At 36.8% G+C, this 25,533-nt stretch overlaps 2 protein-coding genes across 2 annotated transcripts; one reads left to right on the top strand and one right to left on the bottom strand.

Annotated features, from left to right (window-relative positions):
• Positions 1–719: 719 nt before the first annotated feature.
• LOC114000885 (selenoprotein P) lies at positions 720–9,188 on the top strand. Its single transcript, XM_027745612.2, has 5 exons — positions 720–769; positions 2,230–2,433; positions 4,997–5,209; positions 6,319–6,436; positions 7,304–9,188. The coding sequence occupies exons 2-5, from the start codon at positions 2,243–2,245 to the stop codon at positions 7,952–7,954; spliced, it is 1,173 nt and encodes a 390-aa protein (XP_027601413.1). The 5' UTR covers positions 720–769; positions 2,230–2,242; the 3' UTR covers positions 7,955–9,188.
• On the bottom strand, positions 8,357–22,470 carry CCDC152 (coiled-coil domain containing 152). Its single transcript, XM_027745613.2, has 9 exons — positions 22,365–22,470; positions 20,345–20,437; positions 19,830–19,935; positions 13,966–14,034; positions 12,877–12,941; positions 11,620–11,722; positions 10,802–10,929; positions 9,772–9,858; positions 8,357–9,260 (listed from the first exon to the last, which is right to left on the bottom strand). The coding sequence occupies exons 2-9, from the start codon at positions 20,429–20,431 to the stop codon at positions 9,138–9,140; spliced, it is 768 nt and encodes a 255-aa protein (XP_027601414.1). The 5' UTR covers positions 20,432–20,437; positions 22,365–22,470; the 3' UTR covers positions 8,357–9,137.
• Between the last annotated feature and the right edge of the window lie 3,063 nt (positions 22,471–25,533).

Genomic DNA, 25,533 nt, shown 5'->3' with positions numbered 1-25,533 from the left:
CGTGCATAAGCTATTCTCTCACCAAGGCAAGGGGGTAAGGAAACAGTTTAACCTGAATGCCCGCAGATACCTCAGTGATGAGGGTGTAGCTATTGCCAGTTATATAGCTATTGCTAAAGCTTCATGGCTTTCCTGTAGCTACATTGATTTAAATGGCCGAAGTTCTGGGCTCTAACTTTCAGCAAAAGCTGATAAACTGGCAAGTTCTACAGAAGTAAGTTTGAAAGCAGAGTGATGTAATCAAGAGCAGCTGGGCAAAAGGAGCTCCGTACACACATGCCCTTAGACAGAGCACACCATTCTCTAAGGCAAATAGCAGATAAAGCACATGAGAAAAAACCTGCTAGCTCAGCGTTTTTATAAATAGGGAAGTACCTTCCCCCCTCACTGTGGTTACCACTGTGTTCAGAAAATAATGACTCTTTGGCCCATCCCCCTCCCCTGACTGTACCACTACCTCTAGCTGACTGGGGTGACTGAAAAACCGCATAACATGATATTTGAAGTCATTATATTAAAAATACTTTGTCATTATGCACCAAAAATGCTTTCCACTTGGAATTAGTTAATGGAGAAATATTTTGGCTCTTTTTGCTAAAGGCGTTTTCTTTGCTTGCAAGGTTGTTCAGAAAAAGCTCCCTGAACTTTGAACCGTATCTGCAAAGTGAGATAAACAAGAGCCATATAAATACCACAGCCCTTTTCCCCACACTGTTTTCTTCTGCAGCAGAGCCAGCTGGGGCTGCCAAGAAGGGGGAGGAGGGAAAGGGTAAGTGTGCTGGGTTTGCTGTGAAAGACCTTCATGACTTAAGATTTGGCAGTGTGTCTGCTTGTTTCTTTGGCTGAAAAGGCTGACTGTGGAAATTTCCATTGGAAACAAACTATAGAGTTGAAATGTGAAGAGAAGTATAATGCAGAACATAGCTCTCCTGTGGTTCACAGGGTGAGACAGCTGTTGCTGGGCACTGTATGCCACTGCTGCAGGAGGCTACTATAAAGGCATAGAAGGATCTCAAAATGTCCTAAGAGTTCTATGTGTGTAGAATGTATGTAAAGGCAAGAGGTTTTCCTCGTATGTGGAAAGAGTGAAAAAAAGGGCTCTATTGGTATCTATTGGACCACAGTTTAGTCTTTAAAGTACTGTACCTGAAATGCTTTTGGTAGAACTGCAGAAAAGAAACATTAGGAACAGCTGGATTTCACAAATGCAGCAGCCGGCTCTTGTTTTAAAAGATCAATTATTAAAATGTTTTAATTTTCTTAGAATATGACAAGATTGATGAAACACATGTTATTTATCAGACCTTGTTGTTTCCAAACTATTCTGTGTTCGCTATGAGACTTTGATGTAAGTGGTGAAGTTATACAATTCCACAACCTGGGACATGTTGGAGAGCAACTTTATAATTTTATGTGTTTCTCGATAATGAGTATTTTCTGAACATTTTAAGCCAAAATTGTGATGTTCATGGAGTAAAAGGAAAAGGTAATTACAGAATTTTTCATGTGCTTTGGTTTTCATAAACATTAAAAGGACTAAGTGTGAATAGAGATTTTGTAAGATCTGAGGAATCCTGAAACTCAGTCTTCATTTCCTGTTTTTGCAAAGTTGTTTCTAGTGCCTGTCTTTCTGAGAGGTTTTCACAATGGGATCCAAATTCTCCAGAAAGACTTGAAAAAATCTTGAAATCTTTTTTTATTCTTTTCTGCCAGGTTCTGTAGTACTCGCTGTGTACTGATATACAGTGTTGGTGCATGTACTTTTAAGTCAGTGGAATTACCCTGGAATCTGAAGTGAACTGGTCTAGATTCTTACTACTGTAAACTGGCTGAGCACAGTTGATTTCAAGAAACAGGCCACTTTAAAATCACTGAAGTGGTAAAAACAATTAAGAAGAATTTACAAAGAGGAAGAAATAACTTAGTCTGATTAGTAGTATTAAGAGAAAATCCAGTTATTCTGAAAGGTTATTTTCAGCTGTTCAGATGCAATAACGATCAGCAACGAGAAAAAACAACAAAAAAACCCAAACAAGCAAAAACACCTGCATATTTGCTATAGGGGAACTCCACTGCAAAATCAAAGACATTGAGCAGTAACAAAGTAGCTCAACTTTATTCTTGAAGGTTTGACTTTTTCTTTTCTGGACTGAATGGAGCCAAAATGCTGCTGTGTTTTTTTATGGGAACTTTAGGTATTGATCTCACTTTTATTTTCTCTCTTCTCAGGGAAAGCCCAGCCATGTGGGCAGGGCTGGGGCTAGTTCTGGCTCTCTGCCTCCTCCCAGGAGGAGGGACTGAAGTCCAGAACTGCCAGGAGCCCCCAGAATGGCGTATTGGGGAGGAGAACCCAATGCTGAACTCCAGAGGCACAGTGACGGTGGTGGCTCTCCTCCAGGCTAGTTGATTATTGTGCCTGCTGCAGGCTTCCAGGTAAGCATAAGTGTCTTCCGAGTTTTTGTTACCCAGCTGAGGATACTATGTGTGCCCTACTACAATGCACTCAATGAACTCTGGCTGCCTCAAATGCCACCACTACAGCTGGAATATGTGACCTAGTAACCAGTTTCACTCTCAGCAGGACGGTTCTGACTTCAAATCTTCTCCAAATTATATTTACAACCTATTAGTGTGATCCACTTGACATTAATGAAACCCAAACCACACAAAACCCCAAGAGAAACAGGTTCCTCAAGATTATGCTTCAGTTAGGAACAGATGATTAAGACAGCAAAGACGCTGAAGCCAAGAAACATCACAATTCTCTAACATGGCTAGATCACATGAAACAGAGGTCTGTGACCCCTCATTTCTTACACAAGATCTGTAGGGGAAAAGACAAATCAAAACATGATTTTAATGTGCTTTTCCAGCCTGTGTTCAGAAGTCCTCTCTCTATATATATCATTTGCAAATGACACCAAGCTGGGGGGGAGCGTTGATCTGCTGGAAGGCAGGAGGGCTCTGCAGAGGGACCTGGACAGGCTGGAGAGTTGGGCTCATTCCAACGGGATGAGGTTCAACAAGGCCAAGTGCTGGGTCCTACACTTTGGCCACAACAACCCCATGCAGCGCTACAGGCTGGGCACAGAGTGGCTGGAGAGCAGCCAGGCAGAAAGAGACCTGGGAGTTTGGATTGACAGGAAGCTGAACATGAGCCAGCAGTGTGCCCAGGTGGCCAAGAAGGCCAATGGCATCCTGGCCTGGATCAGGAACAGTGTGGCCAGCAGGTCCAGGGAAGTGATTCTGCCCCTGTACTCAGTGCTGGTGAGGACACCTGGAGTACTGTGTCCAGTTCTCGGCCCCTCAGTTCAGGAAGGATATTGAGGTGCTGGAGCAGGTCCAGAGAAGAGCAACAAGGCTGGTGAAGGGACTCGAGCACAAGTCCTGTGAGGAGAGGCTGAGGGAGCTGCGGTTGTTCTGCCTGGAGAAGAGGAGGCTCAGGGGAGACCTCATCACTCTCTACAGCTCCCTGAAAGGAGGTTGTAGCCAGGTGGGGGTTGGTCTCTTCTCCCTGGCAACCAGCAGTAGGACAAGCTCTGCCAGGGGAAGTTTAGGTTGGATATTAGGAAGATATATTTTACAGAGAGGGTAATCAGGCATTAGAATGGGCTGCCCAGGAAGTGGTGGATTCTCTGTCCCTGGAGGTTTTTAAGATGCGACTGGATGTGGCACTTAGTGCCATGGTGTAGTAACCACAGTGGTGTTGTATCAAGGGTTGGACTTGATGATCTTGGAGGTCCTTTCCAACCCAGCTGATTCTATGATTCTGTGATATATAAAAATCCAGAAGATAAGGTAAAGACTGGCCTTTCAAAAATGAGATGAAACATTCAAAGAAGTCAACTGTGCTGTGTTTTCATACAGGACTGGGACATTAGGGCTGTGATTTCTAGAACCCACTCTTTGCAAATAATTAGCTATCATGACAGTAACAGTAGCGAGAAAATAATTATGAGATGACCCAAACAGGAATTGTATAAAGCCTTTATCTTGGATTCATTCAGTGATCATGAAATCAGTTTGGTGTAAAAATTAATAATACTGGTTTCAGACTTGGATTTTAGTCACAGTAAGGACATCTTAGTTTGCCCCTCTTGGCTGCATAACTTCATAGTACAATAGGCTTTGCAAGTTTACAAAGAATTGGATTTGAAAAAGTACTGGTAAATCTCTAGCTCCATCAAAGTCAAAAGTGGGCTTTGCAGTTGGCTTTCAAGGTATTTAGGTTTGATTCTCGCATTTCAGAAAAATTTAAAAGAATTTTCCACATTCTAGATTATTTCCTGCAACTGAAAAATAAAAGTTTTCTAGAGCAGCTCAATAGGAAGGATACAAACCAAAAGGAAGAAACCCCACATCAAGCAAGAAATTGGCTTTCTGAACTATTATCAGAGATAGACTTTTGTGATGAAAAGCCAGAGGAAAGACTAACAGCTGCCAGACAGGTTGTGCAGCATTTCTATAGCACTCATTTTGCCCCCGCTGCTGTAATAGCCCTTTTCTGGCCGTTATAGAAAATAGCCATGTCAAGACGAGTGGGAGAGCTGTCGACCTTTTACTGCAGGTTTGCTTTCTTGATATTTCATTTTTCTGCTGTATTTATGGTGTGCGTTCTTTAACCAACTGTATGACCAAAACCTCAGCATTCGAATAAAGGCATCAAATAAACTGTGTTGGACCATGGAGACTATGAAAGAGCTGACATAAAAGTAACACTGAATTCAGTCTGAAAACAGATGTCTGATTTACTGCATTCTACTTACAAGGACAGGACTCATGGCATATGAGCTGTTGCAAAGTCTGGTTTAGTGACAGTATAGCTGATAGTCATGGAAAATGGCAAGAATGTTTTAATAGTGTTAGACTGTTGCCATTAAAACTGGGATAAAATAACTTCCACTGTAATAAAAGCAAGATGGAGCATATTCACTTTTGTGGCAAATCTTACGATTCTCTAATGATTTATGGTCTTGCTTCTCTACATTCCCACTAGATTGGAGGACCTGCGAGTAAAGTTAGAGAATGAAGGACTGGTCAACATCTCGTATGTGGTTGTCAACCATCAGGGAGCTCAGTCCCGGAGGAAATTTCACCTACTGAACGGAAGTGTTTCAGACTATATTACTGTCTACCAGCAAGAAGAACAACAGGATGATGTCTGGACTACCTTAAATGGAAACAAGGATGACTTTCTCATCTATGACAGGTGTGTGTTTACAGAGAAACACAGGAAAATATTTGTATATATTTAGAGTAATGCTTTGTAAATCTATATTATTTCATTTATGTGCAAATAACAAAGACATCGTTATCAACTTCTTAGCTGAAGTTTACTGGAAAAAAAGAAGTCTGCTTTTGCATAAGTAATTTTGGAATAAATAATTTTTTCTTTATAATTACTGTATATTTAGATTAATGTAACCAAGTGTAGAATTTGATAACTTTTTTCTTGTTTTACACTATTTTTATTTTCAGACAACTTCATTACACCCATGCATGTCAAAGTAGAATCAAAGAGGAAAGCTATCCAAGTTCTAGTGGAAACATTTTGACCAGAGTTGTTGAAAATGTAGACATATGGAAAAATTAGTCTTCAGTTGAAACTTAAAACTTCAGCAGAAAATAACTTTTTGATACAGGATTCTGGCACTTGTATATTTTGGCAGAGCCAGTAGTAACTGCAACTGAAATCCATCCAAGTTATGTTACTGTAATGAGCATTCCAAATGGGTTTACCTGTTGATGGACATGCACTGCAGACATGTAAGGAGCTGAGGCTAGAGGCCAACACATAGATGGGTATTAAATAAGAGGCCCTTGTGTACAGGTTCTGGATTTACTCAACTCCTTCAAACTGACCAGTAGCGTAGTCAAGTGCATATCAGAACACTCAAGTAGAGACTTGGAGCAAATAGGCAGCATAAAAATCCCCTTATGTACACTAAATCCGTAATGGAGATGCACCGCAATACACCTTCCAATCAAAATACATGTGAGGTTGCATAAAAACATGTTGTAAGGATGCAACAACTGCCGTGCAAGCAGCCCTATTCATTAGCCAGATAACCTGTAATGAGTGTACCTTTGCTAGTCTAAGGGCTCCTAACACAGAAGCTTCTGCCAGTACAGCTAGAAATCTCTCTTCACGCTGCTGGCTGATGCAGTTGAGCAGGCAACCATTGTAAACTCCTTGAACAGGAACACTCTCCATGGGACTATACAGTTTGGGTGGATTGATGCGAATAAAGTGAGATGTGATGACAAGAGAGATTTAATTTCAGGTACATGTAACCACAAAGTTCTTTCTCTCCTTAGATGTGGCCGTCTGGTGTATCATCTGGGACTGCCCTATTCCTTCCTGCGTTTCCAATATGTAGAAGAAGCTATTAAGATTGCATACTGTGGAAACAAGTGTGGAAACTGCTCTTACACGGTATTTTCTTGTCTCATCTGTGTATACTAGGACAGGAAACTGGATTTGACTAGTACTTAAAAAAAATTATTTCAGTGTGATTAATCCACAAAAACATGATTTAGAATTTACACATTTCATGTGTCTTGACAGAGAGGTTTTAAATATTTTTCCAAATTAATTAGATCTAATTTATAATAGACTGATTATCAGAATACTTGCCTGTGATAGAAATAATTGTTGGAAACCTAAATGTAATCTTGGAGGCTAATTCTGCTTGTGGATTTATATACAGCTAGTGAGCAATTAGCTACTCTAGTTTTGGGGGATGGGTAAGGACATAAACGGATGGTATTTTTTTTAAACCTGGGAATCAAATCCAAGCTGGTTTGAGGTAATATTCATTTTAGTTTGCATTTAAACATAGTAATTTTAAAAAGTGATAATACAAGATGACAAATTATTGTTACCGCTATAAAAGAAGGGTAGCTTGTTTTATGTATAATTAAAGATCAGAACTACTCTAAGGATTATCAAGAAATGTACATACATAGTCATGAAAGTTCACTAAGAATAATAATTTTTGATCCCATAATGCAGTTTTCCATCTAAATATAGGCCACAGGCAGGTCAGATGTGGGATCTAGAAAAAAATACTTCTTGTTAGCAATTACTGGAACTATAATTGCTAAAAGCTTGTATTAAAAGCCCTGTTATCAGTGGTGTTTCAATGAAAGGTTATTTTTTATACATTCATACATTCTTCAACAAAGTGGCACAAATAATTTAAAACTGGATTTCAGGTTCTGCAAAAGTGTTAAGATAATTAATATTTTACAACTAGTTAAATACTCTGCCTTGTATTTAATGTAAGCCTCTGTTTTTCAGGAACCTGATATTGACGATGTATGTGAAAACATCACCAGAAAAGCAGATAAGCTAGAAGAGAGAGAACCCAAACCAACTGGTCAACACCCACATCACCACAACCTGCACAGACATGGGCACCACCACCGCCACCACCACCGCCACGGCAGTCATCATCCCAAAAATGAGAATGGCCAAACTTCCTCTGAAACTGAGAGACATCATCCTCACAGCGGCCGGCATCACAGAGTGTTTGGGCATCACAGACATGATCACTTAGGTAGTCAGGAACAGGTAGACACTGCTCCTCCAGGAGAAAGCGTGAAAATTACGCAAGAGAAAAAGCTATGAAAAAAAGGGAAAAACAGGTGTAAGAACCAGTTGACTTGAAACTGGCAGACAGCATCAGACTTGACTTCTAGTAGCTGATGCTGTCATTGTCGACACCTTCTGTTTGAAGAGTTAGGAAATTCTGTCACTTGACAGTGTCACGGAGCACTTCCAAATTCTTGCAGGTGACATAGCGAGCTGGCAGCAGAGGACATCACTGAGTCCTGACAGTGACGTCTGCTCTCTGCTGCCTGACAGTCACCAGCAGCAGGGGAAAGTGAAACCAGTGACACCTGACAGTGACAGGAAAACGCGAGAAACTGAGCCTGAAAAACAAACTAAGCGCCTTCAAAATGCAAGGGAATCCTGCTAACTAAATTCATATGGTTGCAAGAGTGGAAAAATGAACAGATTAGGTGTTTTTATTGCCTCAGATTAAAAATTACACTGACAGGTGTGTGGAGTTAAAATATTGCAAAGAAGTAGACTTTTAGAGAAGTCCTCTTAGAATTACAGAATACCTGTCAAATTCCATCACTGAGAAGCATCATAATTTAATGGAATTTAATTGACCCCTAGTTTGTTTTTCAGGTGCACTGGGAAGGTGTCTGCATTCTTGATTAATTTGTCTTTCTTGCTTTTCTTCTAACATTCTGCTTGCATTTTTGAGGACAGGAGCATAAACTATGACCTAGGGGCTCCTGTCTGATGTTTTGCAATAAAGAACAGAAGATAACCAAGACAGATAGTTTAATCACTTTTTATTCAAAACTTCAGTTAGTTTTTTTCCTAACCTGGGGATACAAACTATGCACACAAAAAGCTTACTCCTAAGCAATGTGACAAAATAACTTTTTGTTGAAAATGTAATATACAAACAGTAACTGAATTATTTTAAAATAACAGATTTATATGCTTAACTTTTGTGGCTTAGATACAATAAAAGGATCCATTAATATATAATCCTACTAAATCAGTAAGATCATGCCTAAAGAGAGAAGCAGTGTTAACAGCCCTTCATGCAGAATAAGAGGGAGGGATAAAATGAGTTTAATCTTAGTATAATGTTTATCTTTGTTTATAACTGTGCTGAATTTGATAAATCTGTATCAATTAGTAAGATAACATACCACTGAAACTTGTATAATTTCTCTGTCTGTAGCTTAGCATTTCTAATGTTTGATTAACTGAATGGAAGTAAAACCAGTTGTTTGAAGGATTTCTGGATGAAGAAAATAATATTTATGAAAGGAAAACTGCTATGAAAGCATACACCATAATTAATGATGGTTTGATAGGGAAATTATTACTCCTACAAAACCTGAGTCTTTTTATTGTGAGTGCTGATTAGCAAGAGTGTAGCCCTGAATATACACAGAGTGCATGCTTTTGGAATATTTGACAAGAGTGTTTTCAATAAAAAATATTACCTTCATATATTGTTTTGACTATGAGATACACAGTTTGAAATACACTATCTGTATTTTGAATTGTATGTACTACTGAAATACTTCATGCCATTTACTCAAAATCGCTTCCGTTTTAAGTGCAAGTCTTGGCCTTTATGAAGACGTTGTTCTAAGTCTCTTATGGTGTTTCGGAGAAATTCAATTTCCTTGTTTTTCTCCTCCTGGAGATGCTGCAGCTTCTGTAAAAATGCAAGAAAGGCTTCATTGTTAAACATCACACAGAATTATATAACAATACAATTTGCTATTGCAAATGAGAGATTTTCTAATTAGAATATTTTTCCTCATTAGTTTGTATCACAAAATGACCAAGATTACTTCCTCAGAATCCTATTTTTGTGACATCCCAAAATCTCAAGCCTACAAAAAAAATAATGCCCATACACAGTTTATATCAGTGTCATTTATGTCATCTGTCTTAAGTTTCCAGGTTAGTCATTCTGGTGGTTAGAAAACCACCTCACATGTGGTGTTTTGTTGTTGAACCCCAAAGGTATCAATATGCAAAAAGACATGATAGTTGGACTTGGTGATCTTAAAAGTCTGTCCTACGTTAAATTATTCTATGATTCTATGAATTTAGTTGTCTAGGTGTGGGAGGGATATGTGGGAGAGAACACACAGACACAGACAAAACCCAGGGAAGTCCTTTTTCAAACAGGCTGTAACATGGACTGTTAAAGCACATACCCTTCGATAGATACTTTGTGGCAAGACAGAAGCATCTGAAAATGACTTGGTGGTTTTATCCTGAGCTCTTGCCAATTTAGCATTGAACTGAAAGAATCAGGCAAAGATAAAACAATAAGAACTATCAGGAAAAAAAGGTATAGTGAATAATTCAAATATAATTTTCACTTTTTTTTAAGTTGCATTTTTTACCTGAGACTAGTAATAACAGGCTTATCTACTAATTAATCCTAGGCAAATGTAGCTATGTAGGTTTATTTAAAAGAAAGAACGCCATTACAAGTTATGTTTCTTTTTAAAAAAGCCTTAAAATATTTCAAAAGGTATGTAGGACAAATATAATAAAAAAGATGTAGATGGAAAAAACATTACTGAAAAAAAAATAAATTGAAGGCTCCTGAGCCACATGCCTACAGGAGGGGAAAATGCAGAGGATGCTAAAGACCTCTGAAACCATCATCCTTCCCTCATGTTCCAAGAGTAACTCAGCATGAACACTTCCACACTTTATTTCTTTTTTTCATATGTGAAAGATTTGAAGTATTTCCTTAATTATTTCTGTAACGAGAGTGGTTTAAAACCTGAGCAATTAAATACATGTTGAATACTTTGACTTAAATCTCTGCAGGATTCTAATTTTTTATTGGAATTTTATTACGAAAGTAAATTGTAATATATATTCCCATCATTTAGAAATTAAAAACAGGAAAGTTAAGCAGAAAATGCTGTTTAATTTTTTTTATGCCTCAAAAGCCTAGAAAAGTTTCAAAGTCGTTTAATTTAAAACAAGAACAGAGCAAACTTCAGTCTCCCTGTACAGTAGGTAGAACTTGATTCCTGAGCAGAAGTGAGTCAGATTCCATTGAGGAAGGGAGCTTATGCCACTGATCTTTGTAAAGACAATAATTTTTTAAGTTTTCTAGATTCCATCATATTATGTTGTTAAGTACTAATTAATGTTTTTCACTAGAGTCTCTTTGAAGTTTACCCAATGCCCAATTCATCTTTAAGTCAGCCTTGTAATGCATACCTCTATCTGCAGTTTAATTATTTCATTTTGCTTCTCTTCGTTTTGAATTTTCAGCTGTCTCGTTAGCTCTAGTATTTCCAGTTCTTTTTTCTCTCTCTCTTCTCTATACTCCATTTCTTTTACTTCAACTAGCAACAAAGTAACACCAGATATTATGATTATCGAAGATTCTTTGATGGAAAAATAACATAATTTCCTAAATATTAAAACTTTCTTGAATATCAGGTGAGTGTTTCATTGGAAAACATCTTCATTCAAGCAAAAACCATATCAAACTGATTGAAAACCACCCTGTCCCATCCCAGTAAGATGGTGTCTCTTTAAAAAAACATCATGTTTTACAAAAACTTTTCTAGTTGTTTTCAGCTATGTGGATGACCAAAAATCCCACTCTTCAAGGTTATGCCTCTAATGGAAAAAATTAATATTGAAATAAGCTTTTTTTCATTGCAATATTATTTATTTGTTAAAATAATGTCCTACTCTCCCGAACACAGATAGAACACTCTAACAGCAGTCTAGCTTACAGTTCAAAGCAAGTTTCCAGCCTACACTTTACCCAAAATTTCAGTCCTTCAGATTTTTAGGTCCAAGTTCCCACCATTTGTTCTAACTGTTTGGGAGTTTCTGCTCATCCCGTGTTGCTGTACTATTGCCTTATTGTCACTGTCTACTCTTTAGCAAAGATAAAATTCAAATAAACACTGCCCACTTCTAGTGTTCATATGTTTCCACTAAAAAGTGGAACTTTTAGGGGAAATGTAGCTCCTACAGGTTATACATGTTTTACCCCATACAATAGCATTCAGAGAACTTACATTTTTTCCTTATATCGCAATTCAACTGTGTTATTTCTAATTTATGGTCGTCCTCTTTGTTTTTGATTTCTGTCATGAGTTTCTCAATCTGATCTTTATATTCCTGTGAATGTAAAATGTTTTATATAAACTTTGCAGATTCTGCAAAGCACAACAATTAGGCAAAAATTATATGCTCTATAATATATGCTCTATAATTCAGTACTTGTTTGATCCTCAATCTTGTAAATTCAACATGCCAAATTACTTCTTACACAGTCTGGCTGAAGTCCACAGATGAAAAATGTAGCAGATTTCGTTGTGTTGCAGCTGTCAGCTAACATAAAATTAGAAATTGTACTTCTTAAGAGAACAGGTAAATGGAGAGGTAATATTCCTTTCCCCACTCCGGGATCTGACACAGTGCAGTTAGTTCAAGCAGTACAGTTTTACTTTTGTGGATCTTTGACTCTAAGATTGCATTAAAAAGTTGTATTTTAAGTATGAATTTTGTTAGTATTGCTTATACCAAAGATTTCACAACTGGCAGCAGTAGAAATACCAGCAGTAGCGATGCTGGTGGCACTGATATTCAGAGTCTGAGCACGCAAATTGTATAAATATTGGTATAAATATTTAATTTTAACTCATAGTACAAACAGGCAAAGGAAATCAGCAGTGAGATTCCTAATCCTATACAGGTAACAGATCTGCATTTTGTGCACAGAGAACTAACACAACTTATGATTAGCCCTGCTGTTTTTACCTCCTTTGCAAAAATGAGTGCCATAGATAGAAAGTAGAGAGATCATAAATGGAATTTATTATGAGACAGAGATAAGAGGTAGAGACCTATTATCTTTGTAGTATTCAATTCCAAAGAAACTAGACAAAATTCAGACCATTCTTGATTCTCTGGCAGCACAACCAAGTATCTTGAATATAAAAACCTTATTTCCACACAAAAAATTATTTTAATACAACAGATTAGAATTTAAAGCTGAATTTAAAGCTACATAGAGCTAAAAAACCCAAATGCATCTTAGACTGAGACAGAGTTCTCAGCACCTATATGGTTTTAATCTCTCAGTTCTTCTAACACCTTCTCACATGGGTGCTGTCATGAGACCAACCCTTCTGTTTTTACACATAATAAACATTGAGAAGAGCAACAATAAGGGTGTCAACAGCAAACCTAAGAATATAAAGATATATGAACTGCTACAACAGAGATAAAATATTATTCCTCTACCTAAAGAATGAACATTTGTGACTTACCTCTTCAGAAGCCTTTAATTTATCTTCCAAGGTGTGAATGGTATCCTTCAGTCTATCATTTTCATCTACATAAATTAAAAACTAGATAACATACTAAAAAATACACTTTGACAATATCATTAGCATGAAAGCAGAATAAGGAAATTACTTTCATTTTTTGACTTGGGTGAACTTTAAGAAACTTTTTTATACGCATTATAATCATCATTTACAGAATTATATGCTCTCATTCTACATTTTTTAACAATCATAGTTTAATAATAATATTTGCCTGGTACTACTACTTGGAAATGTCTTTAGCCTCCTGGTAAATGATGCATTCAAGAAAATCTAAATGCAAAGTTCTTTGACTCAGAAAATAAAAGATTTTTATCATGGCTACAACAGTTTCAAACTGGAAGATGCAAGTCTTTAAGTACTTGTTTCCTAAAAATTAGAAAGTAGTATCTCAAAAACAGAATTTAGGAAAAATAGATGCTTTTTTAAAAATTAGTATCAGTTTGAGTATTAAAAGCAGCAATATACTTCCAGTTTTAGAGGTTTATTAATATTTATGCTAATATGCTTTGAACATATAATTGTTATAAAGTTAACTACAGTGGAACAGTAGTATAAAGATATAGCAAATATTTATGTATTTTATTTTTAAATAAAAACTAGTAATTTTCAAGTATTTATGGATAACAGCAAAACTTGAAGAACATTATACTATGGATTAATACTCTTTGGTTTAACATAGTGATAAAAACTATTCATAAATGCTTTAATAGACTACAGACAAAAGGCTGAATGATGCTTTCTAACCTCTTGTAAAATTGCCTGTGCTATACTGAAATAAATTTAAAGCCCAAGTATTGATTAAAATAACCTCACTGAAGCAGAACTTTTTTACATGTGGATTCTAAGTAGAATAATAGCAATAGACATTTATTACTGCACAAGATTGATCTGAGATATATTTTTTTACTTTCTGGTTTTCTGGCAGTGAGTTTCTCTGTCTTGAAAAAACAGTAAATATAAACAAAAACATTAAATGCCTGCTCATTTGAAATCACAGTACAGCATATATAAGAACATATTTGCCTTTACCTTTGACATTACACTGGTTTTCAATGGTTTGTGTTAGACCACTTATCACATTCTGTAGAGTAGTGCATTCTAAAAGAAATAAAAAATGCAGATTTTTTTGAATAATTTCTTCACAAGGAAGTTTACTTTTTGTTTATAAACTTCTGTCAAATATTTGATAATAATTTTGATTAAACATTATTCTAAGTGTTCTTACTGACTGTAGAAATAACACAGATTATTATTACATAGTTACTGCTTAATTTTAGTTTTTAGTTTGATGATAGATTAAAATCAATTTTATGAAGCTATACAAACAATTTCATAAAACTATTAAATTTTTGTTTCTAGCCAGAAAACAAGGATCTTGTTGTTTTCTGATCAACAATAAGTTTTCCATATCAGTCTTCCAGCAATTTGTGTATTTAATGAAACTGTGGCTTACTTTCCTGACAGCATTTTTGCCAAGTTTTTTTTTTAAGATGATCAACTATATTCACTCATTGCAGTCTCTCACCCACTTTTTAGTGTATATTAACATTCATCTTATGGCTCAACATAAACTTTGAGTGATTCAGGATATGCTACTATATCCCTGTTATCTCAGTTAATACAAAATAGTTATGTGCATTTATATCTATACACATGCAACCTGTTATCAGCTTGCATATTTGTGTTTCGTGATTTTATTTTTTAAGCTGTATTTTAGATAGTTGAACACCGTGTGTACTTCCTGTAATAAACCATTTGGTTCCATTAAATACTACTTCTATCCCTTACATGTTCCTTGTAAACTAACCAGTAAAGTCGCAAAACAGTCAAAAACTGGGAAAAGTGGAGACACTAAAACTGAATTTGTTTACTCTTTAAAACTCTCTATTTCCAGAGTGCTGCTGCATTTCGTAAGTGGGTTTTAACTTCCATAACAGATAAAAGTAGGATAAATAACAGTTACACGTCTCATCAGGCTGCAGCTCCGTTGAAAACTGTGTATCATATAATTAAAGACCACGTTACAAATAATGGAGCCAGGAAGACGAACTAAGATCTCGGCTAAGAGATTCAGTTTTCCACTCAATCTTTTTGACTGCTAGCCTATTCTTCTATCAAGTCTGCTTTTCATGCAGCTGAATACTTCAGCCAGATGTCTTCTCCCGTTACATGCTTCCAAAAACCAGTAGAGGGAGCACGAGCAGCACAGAAACCGCCAGCTCTCACTTCGTGTATTGGATCAAAACCATTTGTGGAAAAATCCTGTTCCAAGTCGGAAGCACTAGGTTAGCACGCCCATTTGTACCAACTAGTTCTACTACAAACTTCCTCCCGTTTGAAAATGTATGGAAACAAATTCAAATGCTTGTAATTCATGCAAAAATGGAAAGACACTAGAGCAATATCTAGTCTTCAAAAGAATAAAAACTATTTGAGTGCAAGCCACTCTTGTGTTCAGTCCCAAGAATATCTGCTCACGAGAATATCTTTCTTATCTTTAAAGGACATATCTTGGCAGACCCCATAAGTAATTACAGTTGTGACTGGAAGAAATTACTGGGAACCCACAAGTTTTGCTTGTCTACATTATAGAGAAAAAGCAAAATTTTGCTAAGTGATTGCAGCTTTGTGATCTCTGGCATATCTGTTATGGATTCTGTGTAGTTTCTTCCCTGTAGGGACTATTCCCTACATGCAGAAAGATCACACAGCCTAATGCTCATTTTCCCTGCTTAATGACTACTTTATTGCAGTTTCATCCATCTGCACTTCTAACTGATTTTTTACAGGGCAATTACATCAACCACTTTTTTCTTTAACACCTTAGAAACACTAAGCAAACAAATAGGCAACTCTGAAGATGCTAAATAGAGCCACCTTAGGTGTTTCATAGATAATAATGTGATTGCTTCCTTTTAAAAAATTACAGTAGAACATAGTTCAGAACTGTAGTACCACAAGAGTCAATTTAGTCACCATAGTGAAGGTTTAGGAGCAGAGAACAAGGATGCCAGACTTGCATCTGCCTTAAGTGGATCTGCAATGATTTACATAAAACAAAAACTGCCATTCTGAATCTCAACTTGGTGCAGCAAAGAACATATGAAGGGAAAATAAAGTTAATTTATGACTTTTCAGAACATGTACTTGCCAAGCTGCTTATCTTTGCCCACTTTATCTTGGGTATAAGCGTTTCACTGCCTTCTCTCTAGAGTTTTAGAAGTTTTCTTTTTTCCTTTGCTTTTCCTTCAGAATTCCCAGTCTTCTTTTACCTTAAACGGTTCTACAGAGAGACTTTTTGCACTCAAGGATATCAAGGAGCTCTCAGATTCTCACTCGTTGGAGATTTCTTGGGATATGAAATGCTACTATTTTTCTGTTTCACATACTAACAGAGTTCTTCAAGCCAGGATAAAATTCCACCTCCTCCACCCCACTACCACTAGTAGCCACAAACCCTTCAGGATAGGTGGAACCACGGTCTTTTCTTCCACGGCACTCTTTCTTTCTGCTCCTCTGCTGTAAGCAATTTCTGTTGCCTTTGGGCCAACTCTTTAAAAGAAACTTTCAGGAACTGGCTGAGTTGGTTCTGGAAAACAGTTTGGGACATAAGGCTAGGAGAAATCTTTTTTCCAAGCCACAACTGGCAATGTCACTGTATAAATGCCATTCTCACAACTACAGTCTATTAGGATAACTGTTGCCAGAGCAAGAATGAAAGTATCAATGCTGTATTTGGTCTCTTGCATCTTCTCTAGTTCTGCACAGGATCCCTCTGTAACCTCATCAATATTAAAGAGGGGTTTTTTAACCCACAGTGTTTTGACCTTCCAAAAGTTTTTTATGAACAATTTAACTTGAGATGTGAAACTTCTAGTACTCTGATTCTGAATACAACATATGCCATCACCCCTTTTGAAGGATCAACATGGCAGGTGAATTTAATAAAGGTGCAAAGCACAGAATCACAGAATGTGTCAGGTTGAAAAGGACCACAGTGAGACATCTGGTCCAACCTCTATGCTCAAGCAAGGTCATCTCAGAGCACATGGCACAGCATTGTGTCCGGACAATTCCTGAATATCTCCACTGAGAGAGACTCCACAACCTCTCTGAGCTTAACCTAATAGAACAATCGTAACTGTTTTAATTGCTAAATACATTCTACCCCTTTGATATCTTTATTGTATTTTACTTCCTTACCATCAAGGAACTTTCAGAATCACCTCCTGGATATCCCACATTGTTCCAAGTTCGTACTTCTCACTTTTTTTTTTTTTGATACTGCTACTAGTATCTTTGCAATGTCTCTTACTCACTGACCAGAATCCTTGTCTTCCAAAAATTCTGCCTCCTGTCTATATCCATATAACTTCCATGACTACAGTATTATTGAAATTTGTTTCTTCCTGACTATCCCTGCTGCTAAAACTGGTTCATATTTCAGGCTGATTGCTCTGCTATTTTTACTTGGACTTCTGCCACTCACAATTTTTTTTCCATGGTGTGTTTCAAAAGAAGCTCCACAGGCTGTTCTCTTCCGTTGTATCAGCATAACTATCTCATAAAATAATTTCTCTCTTGTCTCATCAAAGTGAGGCACTGCTGTTTACAAAGCTCAAATCTCTCTTCTGACTTTTATCTGTTTTCAGTACATTCTGCTTCCTTGTTGCAGTCAACCCAGCTGCTCTGATTTCCCAAGTTGTCTCTTTCACTTTCTCTGCTACTTTTTATTCCATAGGTTTTACAGAAAGAATAATTTCTTCTTTTTGGCCACCTTTTCCTTTCCCCTTTTACAATCTATTTTATATAAACCCACTCTTCTCTGGTTTCATCAATAATGAAGCCTCTTGTTCTGTTTGTGAGTGACTGTCCTGCACTGTCTTTTCTGCTTAATAAAGAAACAAGTGTCTCTGACTCAAACCAAAGTTCATCCAGTTCACTATTCCACTTCACAATACCCAGTACAAAATACTTCAGGAAAGAGAAAAAAAAGCTGGATAAACACTACACTTGATACATCCTCTCAACTTCCAAAACACAGAAGTAAGGGAGACCTCAGTGAGAGATACTGTCTTCATGTTTGTCAAATTTTTTTAAGTTTTTTTCCATGATTTTTTTCTAATCTTATTGGACTATTCTATAATTCCGTTATCCACAGGTTTTTGTGGAATTGATTTAACTTCATTTAGTAATATATGGAAAAGTTCCTCCTGTTGTAGGCTTTAAATCAATCAAGTTTTATTTCCATCTAGTTTTCTTATTACGTTGGACAATGAATATTCATCCTGTAGTCACTTTCTCTGTGCCATTCACAATGTTGCAGCTATGAGTCATATCAGCTCTATTCTTTCACTTCAGGCTAAAAAGTTTCCAGTCAACTTAAGTCTTCCTTCAGATGTTCCCAAATTTTGAACGAACCTTCTGGGTTCTTGGCTGCGCACAAGGCCATTTTAGAAAGAGTATAGCTGGTGACCTTGCTGGAAGTTGATTCAGAAATGGCTGCCCCTCCTTCCCTTGGGAGCTGCTTTTAAGCTGAGGCTTTTGCCCTGGGCCTATGGTGCAGCTGTGTTGCAGCCACATGCTACACTCTGGTCATGATCTAGGGAGTGACTTTCTGGCTTGATATCAGACCTGCCTCATCACTGGAGACCTGGTGGTGATCCCTAGGCCATATCCGGCCTTTGTTACCATTTGTGAGCTCCATTCTGACTCAGCCTCCCGAGTCACTCCCATCACTACATACTTGTTTGGAAATGTGCACTTTTGTCTGACCATGGCAGTCCTTGCTGGGCCAGCCCTGCATGGGTACAGTGGATAGTTGGTTAAGAGCCTACATCCATGGTCCTTGTTACATGATTGGTTCCTGATTCCCTGAGTCCTCCTCCCTCACAACAGAAAACCTTGCCACCTTCTCTGTTACCTCTTCTTGTTCTGGTATGTTTGTTTTCATATGTGTGGACCAGAAAGCTACATGAAAATCACAGACCTTACAGGGGCATGATGTTTGTTTCTCTTTTTCTTCCACAATCATGGTTATCACGATGTTTGCTTCTTTTAGCACTGATATTTTAAGAGAACTGTTCAGAGGACATCAAGATCTCTTTCCTGAGAAGCTGCCACCTAAGTCCAACCACTATTTATATAAAATGCCTCCCATACGAACTGCTACTGTTTTTCACCTCCCCTTTGTATCACCTGTCATATATCATGAGTTTTTTGGTATACCTGAATAGATTATCATGATTAGCAAACTTCACTCTCTTACTCAATAGCTTAATTTCTCAATTTCAATACTCAATCTCTGATTATGCTAAATTATCAAAGTCCCAGTGAAGATTCAAGTGAAACCAACTGGCAATCTCATTCTGGCATGAAACTAAGTTCATTCCTATCCTGTTTCCTAAGTTTTAGCAAGTTGACATCCCAGAGATGAAAGTCCTACAAAAAGGTGCACCTTTCAGCAACTCTACCAGCTACAAAAAAATAAAACCATAAATCCATGCTAAGTACTAGATATTATCTCTTATTTCAAATACTCATTTGAAAACATACAGTTCTAGAATAAAACCAAAAATCTTAATTTTATAGTTTTCTCTTTATTTGGCAACATTTTAATTACACTTATAGATTTATAATTTCCACCTGTAAATGGTAAATACCATTTTATTACTTTTCATTGAACAGTTTGAATTCTTATAATATTAATGCAAACTGTTACTATAAGAGGGATTTAATTACGTGACCTAAGATTAGTTATTGCTGCTTTTCACACAGTATCTTAGATCCTTGCTATTTTATTTTTTATTTTATATGACTGAAAATAGTGGAAATACCTCACAGAACTTCCTGAATATATGCAAAAATCACACCTTAATAAAAAAATAACTTACCTTCTTTTACTGATTCCTCCTTTGATTGGCTTAATGTTAGCAACCTGTTACATTTTTCCAGCTGATGAATCAGTAGGTTATTTGCTTCGTTAATTTCTGATATTTTCTAGAAAATTGGAAAAATACTAACATTATATTAATATGTTTTAAGTTTTAAATCTTGAGTTTTAAATTAATTTAGCAATTTCACAACACTGTAGTCACAGACCTGTATCATTTCTCACAATTCAGGACATTCCTTTATAGAGAAGAACAATGCTAGACTTGAGAGCCTGTGCTATTGCAAGTTTACCTGCAGAACTAAGAATGCTGACTTACATAATTAGTTATAAACTGTTTTCCTCTCAAAGTGGCTTTACAGAATTCACTTCTATGACGCCAAGATATAATTGGTATTATAAGGTATAACAATAAGCTGATACCACTGAAAAGAAATTTTCACTTGAAAAGCTCTCAAAAATGTCACAAAATAATTATAGATAGCAGTTTCAACATTTTTTACCTTCTTCACTTACCTTTTCTATCTCTGAGAAGTCATCTAAAAGTTTATCAAGGTTCACCACACTGGTTTTTTTCATAGTTTCTTCATCACTGTGATTCATTTTTTTCTGAAACATATAATCTAATGATTAATATATATAAAAAATATCTCTATGAATTCATATATTTCTCATTCAAACTATATAAATTCTTAAGCACAATTATAAGCAGAACAAAGTACACTCCTTTTTTAAAGTTAAAACTACTTTTGCAGGAAGTACAACGAATGTCAGAAAGCCCAAGTAAAAATTCATCAAACTGTTAGATGATATAGTTGAATTTGGAATTTTTGCTGCAACCAAAAAATTAACGTGAATACACTTTCATAGACATAATGATGCACTAGGCACATACATCGAGACCTTTTACCTGTGTAGATGTTTTAATACTCAGCTACTCAGGTTAACTTACATATTTTCTTATAAACAATGTGTGTTAAGATCCGTGATAGACATTGCAGCACATAAACCTTACTGTAGAATTAAAAAAATGGTATTTTGAAAAACACCCATATAATTCCAGATTATTATATACATTCCTATTTTTACAAATTCTTCGTAGAGAATCTTCAACATACATTTGCAAGATGGATCAGAAACACACAATATGGTTGCTTCTAAAAATATTTAAACTATCTCTGAACATCAGGCTCCATGAGACAAAAATTCCAACACCAGATAAACCATATGGCCCAAACAAAATCATCACTTCTGTGTGATAATGTGTGAATAGCCTTTTTACAAATAACAAAAAATTACAATAAGAGAGATGAAACAGAAGATAGAATGTGTTCATTATCCAGAAAGTGAATGGGTTTCCAGACAAAAATACTGGCAGCAGAGTCAGGCTGGGATAGGTAAATGCACAACACTAAACAGGAACAAAAATTACGTAACTGAATTAATTTCTTAGTCTTTCAATATTTACAAGCCTTTATGTGTATGTAACTTCTTTACCAAAGCAGTAAGATACTTGTTCTGTGTGTTTCATATTCTGTTTTTTTTTTTTTTCTTGTACCCACTGTTTTCTCAGTGAGACTAAAATTAGTGAGACTAAACTAGTAAAGCTTTCTTTTTAAATCAACAATTTTTCAGAATATAGGTAACATTAAAGAATTAATGCTTCTAAGTTAAATTAGTGGGGTTTTGTTGTTTGGGTTGGGTTTTGTTGTTTTTTTGGGTTTTTTTTACGAAGTTAACAATTGATGAACTTCTAACTTACTACAATGCAACGATTTGTTAAAATAGAATTTAAAATATATATTCAGGACATTCAATTTTTTAAAACAATTACACATCTTAATATTCTATTAGCTGATAATCTAAATGTTCTCTATGAATGCCAAGCCCTGATCTTTCCAATCCTTATCATGGGTAGTATCTTGCATTTGTCAATCAGCATTTGTTTTTTGTTATACTCTTAAATCTGTGTTCTACTCTCCTAATATTGACTGAGGATGGGAGTTCAGGGAGCTGCTGTTGTGTCCTGCTTTTAGTTTGTGTGTTTCCTTATTCTGTGGTATCATTTATTTTCTCAGAAGACAGGATGTGCTCAGCGCTTGGCAGCATTAGGCAACAGTGCCACTGGGAACAAAACTCCTGCTGAACTGAAACAGTAAATTAAAAATAATGTATTATTAATGCTGCGTTTTTCCAGCAGGAATATTCATCACTGTTATTTTTGTGCATGTTATTATGCACATGTTATGTCTTCCAAAGGCATTTTTGTTTTGAACTATGATATTTACGCCATTGAGGGAAAACTAAAGATTTAAGTTGTAGTTTTGTCTGCCATAAAATTGACACCTTCTTTTAATCTCTCTTTAGCTTCTTGCCACACATGCTTTTTCAGTATCCTTTTTAAATTAGTTATCCCATTTTTGAAATTTAAAGTTTCTCTTTTTTTTTTTGCTTCGTTATGGCAGGGAAACCTGTATTTTAATATATACTTTTATATATATATTTTAAAGCAGATATTATTTTTTTAAATTCATACCTCAACTAAATGTAGTTACTATTCAGTAAGAGGCGTTTCAAACATTCCCATCGTTTTCCGGATCCCCACAGCCCCCCCGTGCCCTCACAGGCACCTGAGGGAACCCGCGCGCTCCCCCGAAGGCGGGAACACGACCCCGCCGGCGGAGCGTACCACTGCCGGTCCTGCAGGGGGCACTAACCTCCCCCTCCCCCGGCCCCTGATGGACTCGACCGGCCCCCAGCTCACTGGATCCGCCTTCCAGGTATTTCTGGGGAGGAAAAAGGCACCCCCTGAGCCTCCTCTTCTCCAGGCTGAGCACCCCCGGCTCCCTCAGCCGCTCCTCATAGGACTTAGACGTGTCCTCTTTAGACAGAAACAGCTGCTAATTTACTTTATGAACCTAGGACTGGTAAATGCCTGTGGTTGGAAGGAACGACGAAAGTTTGGGGGTCCACAAAACCTCGAAGTTTTTTTAGTACATTACACACTTGGCATGGAAATTGGTATGTTGGTCTCTGACTTACTGTATAAGCACATTACAGTTGGTTTTGGATAAAGAGGTAAGGTGAAAAGGGAGAGAGAGAGAGAGAGAGAGAGAGGAAAAAAGACGACAAGGAAAAGAAAAGGAAAAGGGAAGGTTTGGGAAGGGAAGGTTTGGGAAGGGGAGGGGAGGGAAGGGAAGGAAAAGGGAAAAGAAGAAAGACAAGAGAGAAGAAAAGAAAAGAAAAGAAAAGAAAAGAAAAAGAAAAGAAAAGAAAAGAAAAGAAAAGAAAAGAAAAGAAAAGAAAAGAAAAGAAAAGAAAAGAAAAGAAAAGAAAAGAAAAGAAAAGAAAAGAAAAGAAAAGAAAAGAAAGAAAGGAGAAAATAAAAAGAAAGAAAAAGAAAAAAAAAAAGAAAAGAAGATAAAAACCTGGTTCCAGTGTTGGCCCAGATGATGGGATGTCCAGGGTCCTGGGGATGCTTCCTGGCCTTGTTGAGGGTACCTTTTCACAGATAGGTTTTGCCCTCCTGGAAATAAGTTTCCCGCTTTCTAACCAAATTAGTTTATCATGTGCAGTCCGATTTCAGACCTTCCTGGAAATGAGTTAGAGGCTTCATCTGTCCTATGTCATCTTGTTCCAACCCTACAGTCCATGGCCAGTTCTTGGTCTCTGTGCTGTGCTGTCTTGTGCTTATCTGCAGAATCTAGAACAACGAGATTTGTCCCAGAAAAGTGCTGCCCTAACTCTGCACGGCCACCTTTTCCAGCCACATCTTATTCTTTCTTATGGTGTGTTATTACCAACAGTCCTTGGTTATTACCAGCAATTCTTGTCTGTTATTACCAACAATCCTTTGTTGGCTCCACAGCCACCCAGCTATCCATTTCTGAGACATACACATTAGCCCCTTATCTTCTGGGGTTCTACATAGTACAAATCAACTTTACACCATAGCTTTCTCAGATGCCCTGGTTTTGGTTGTAAGAAAGAAGGAAGATGTTACACCTTGAATGCTTTTTGATGCTGTCCTCAAGGTAGAGCTGTCTGCTGTGCAATCAGAAGCTGTGGGTGCATGCAGGACCTTTCATGCTTGGAATATCCAGAGAAATAACAACCTGCTGTCATGGTCACAAGTGCTGTTTGCAGACAACTGCTTTATCGGAATGTCTGCTGGTTGGTTGTGTCCACTGGGACATTGACACGGACAAACTGATGAAAATAATTTTCATGAATGGAAGATCTGCAGCTGAGATACAAGGGAGGGAAGGACACAGTACCAAGAGTGCCATGATGACAGATACTAATAGAGAAAGGGGTACTCCTGTCATCTCCCAGTGAACTCAGTACATGCTACTCATGTTTTGTAGCTCACTTTCCCTGCTTCACTTACCAGTTTTTACAAAATCAGTTTCGCAATTTGAGTTGTTCTTGTAAATTGCAGCACCCCCAAAAATCTGTTCAAGAGGTTTGGTACTTAAAAAGAAAATAATTCCAAGTTAATGAAGTTATTTTTTAACCAAAGCAAAAAGTCATAATCATCTTACACCTAGAAAAAAGTGCATGGTCACTCTTGATTGCTATAAAGATAGAAAACACCACCAAACTCTGAGTAGTGAGCATTTTAATGCACAGTAAACCACACTATATTGCCCAGACTGGTTTTTGTATTAATTATTTAGTGGTGTGTTGTATAGGTTACATTCACATGATGAAATGGAATGAAGACTGAAATCCAATTCTCATGATTAGACAAAAATGTTACCCTGTGGCTATATGTTATATTTGCAGTAATGCTCTGCTAAATGACCTATATGTCATTTAAATAAGTCATATTTAAGTATAAGACATACAGGTAAGCATGTCATTTGACCACTGGGAAGGTGATTACTGTGAGCAGGCTGGGGAAAAATGCATTAAAAAAAAACTTTAAGGGAAAAATATATGACAGGTTTGGACAGAGAAATACATGGCACAAAGTCTGTAAGACGGGTAGAACATCTAGCTTATAATACGTTTAGTAGTCAGCAAATATTCTTTTGTTTTAGCTTTTAAAATATTGAGGCTTAAATAGTAGGCAGTTTAGTACTGCAAACTTCCAAGATATGAGATTTTTTTCTATAGTTCATTTACAGTTCATTCTAATTTTTTTTGGTCCTTTTATAGGGTAGCAACTTCTCTGACAAGATAGTTCAAGAGTCTAGCGGTCACTGAAAAAATGTCTGATATCCACTGTGTATTAGACAAATAGGGAGGTCTTTTCTGTGGAAAGCAGCAGGTAGTTTGTGGTGCTGTAAGAATACAGTGAAATCGACAGAGAGTTTCTAACACACATGCAAAACACAGATGCCTTTTATTGCCCTTGTGAGCATCCCTGTACCAGAAACTTCTGTGCTGAAGATTCTATTCTGACGCGACATTGTTTCTATTCTGGTTCTCACAAACAGCATCATCTGCATACATTTAAAATCTCCTGCTCAGGCGTAGGCTTGAGCAGTTATTTACTGGTCTTCATGTCATTTTGATGGTCTTTAATACCCTTCTTTGCAACCCCAGCCATATCAGATCTATGTGTCACATTCATTTACAGAGTTAAGATTTGCAAGATTCAACTTAGTTTGTAAAATTATTAGTTTTGTCTTTTTCTGAAGAGCACATGGAAGGAAGAGTATAGGTTTTAACGTGCTAGAGCACTCATCACAGTGTTT

This window comes from Pipra filicauda, unplaced genomic scaffold (genome assembly GCF_003945595.2).
Source record: "Pipra filicauda isolate LSUMZ 115617 unplaced genomic scaffold, ASM394559v2 scaffold86_size2582843_pilon, whole genome shotgun sequence".
Lineage (NCBI taxonomy): Eukaryota > Metazoa > Chordata > Aves > Passeriformes > Pipridae > Pipra > Pipra filicauda.
This window is presented reverse-complemented; position numbering and strand designations above follow the sequence as displayed.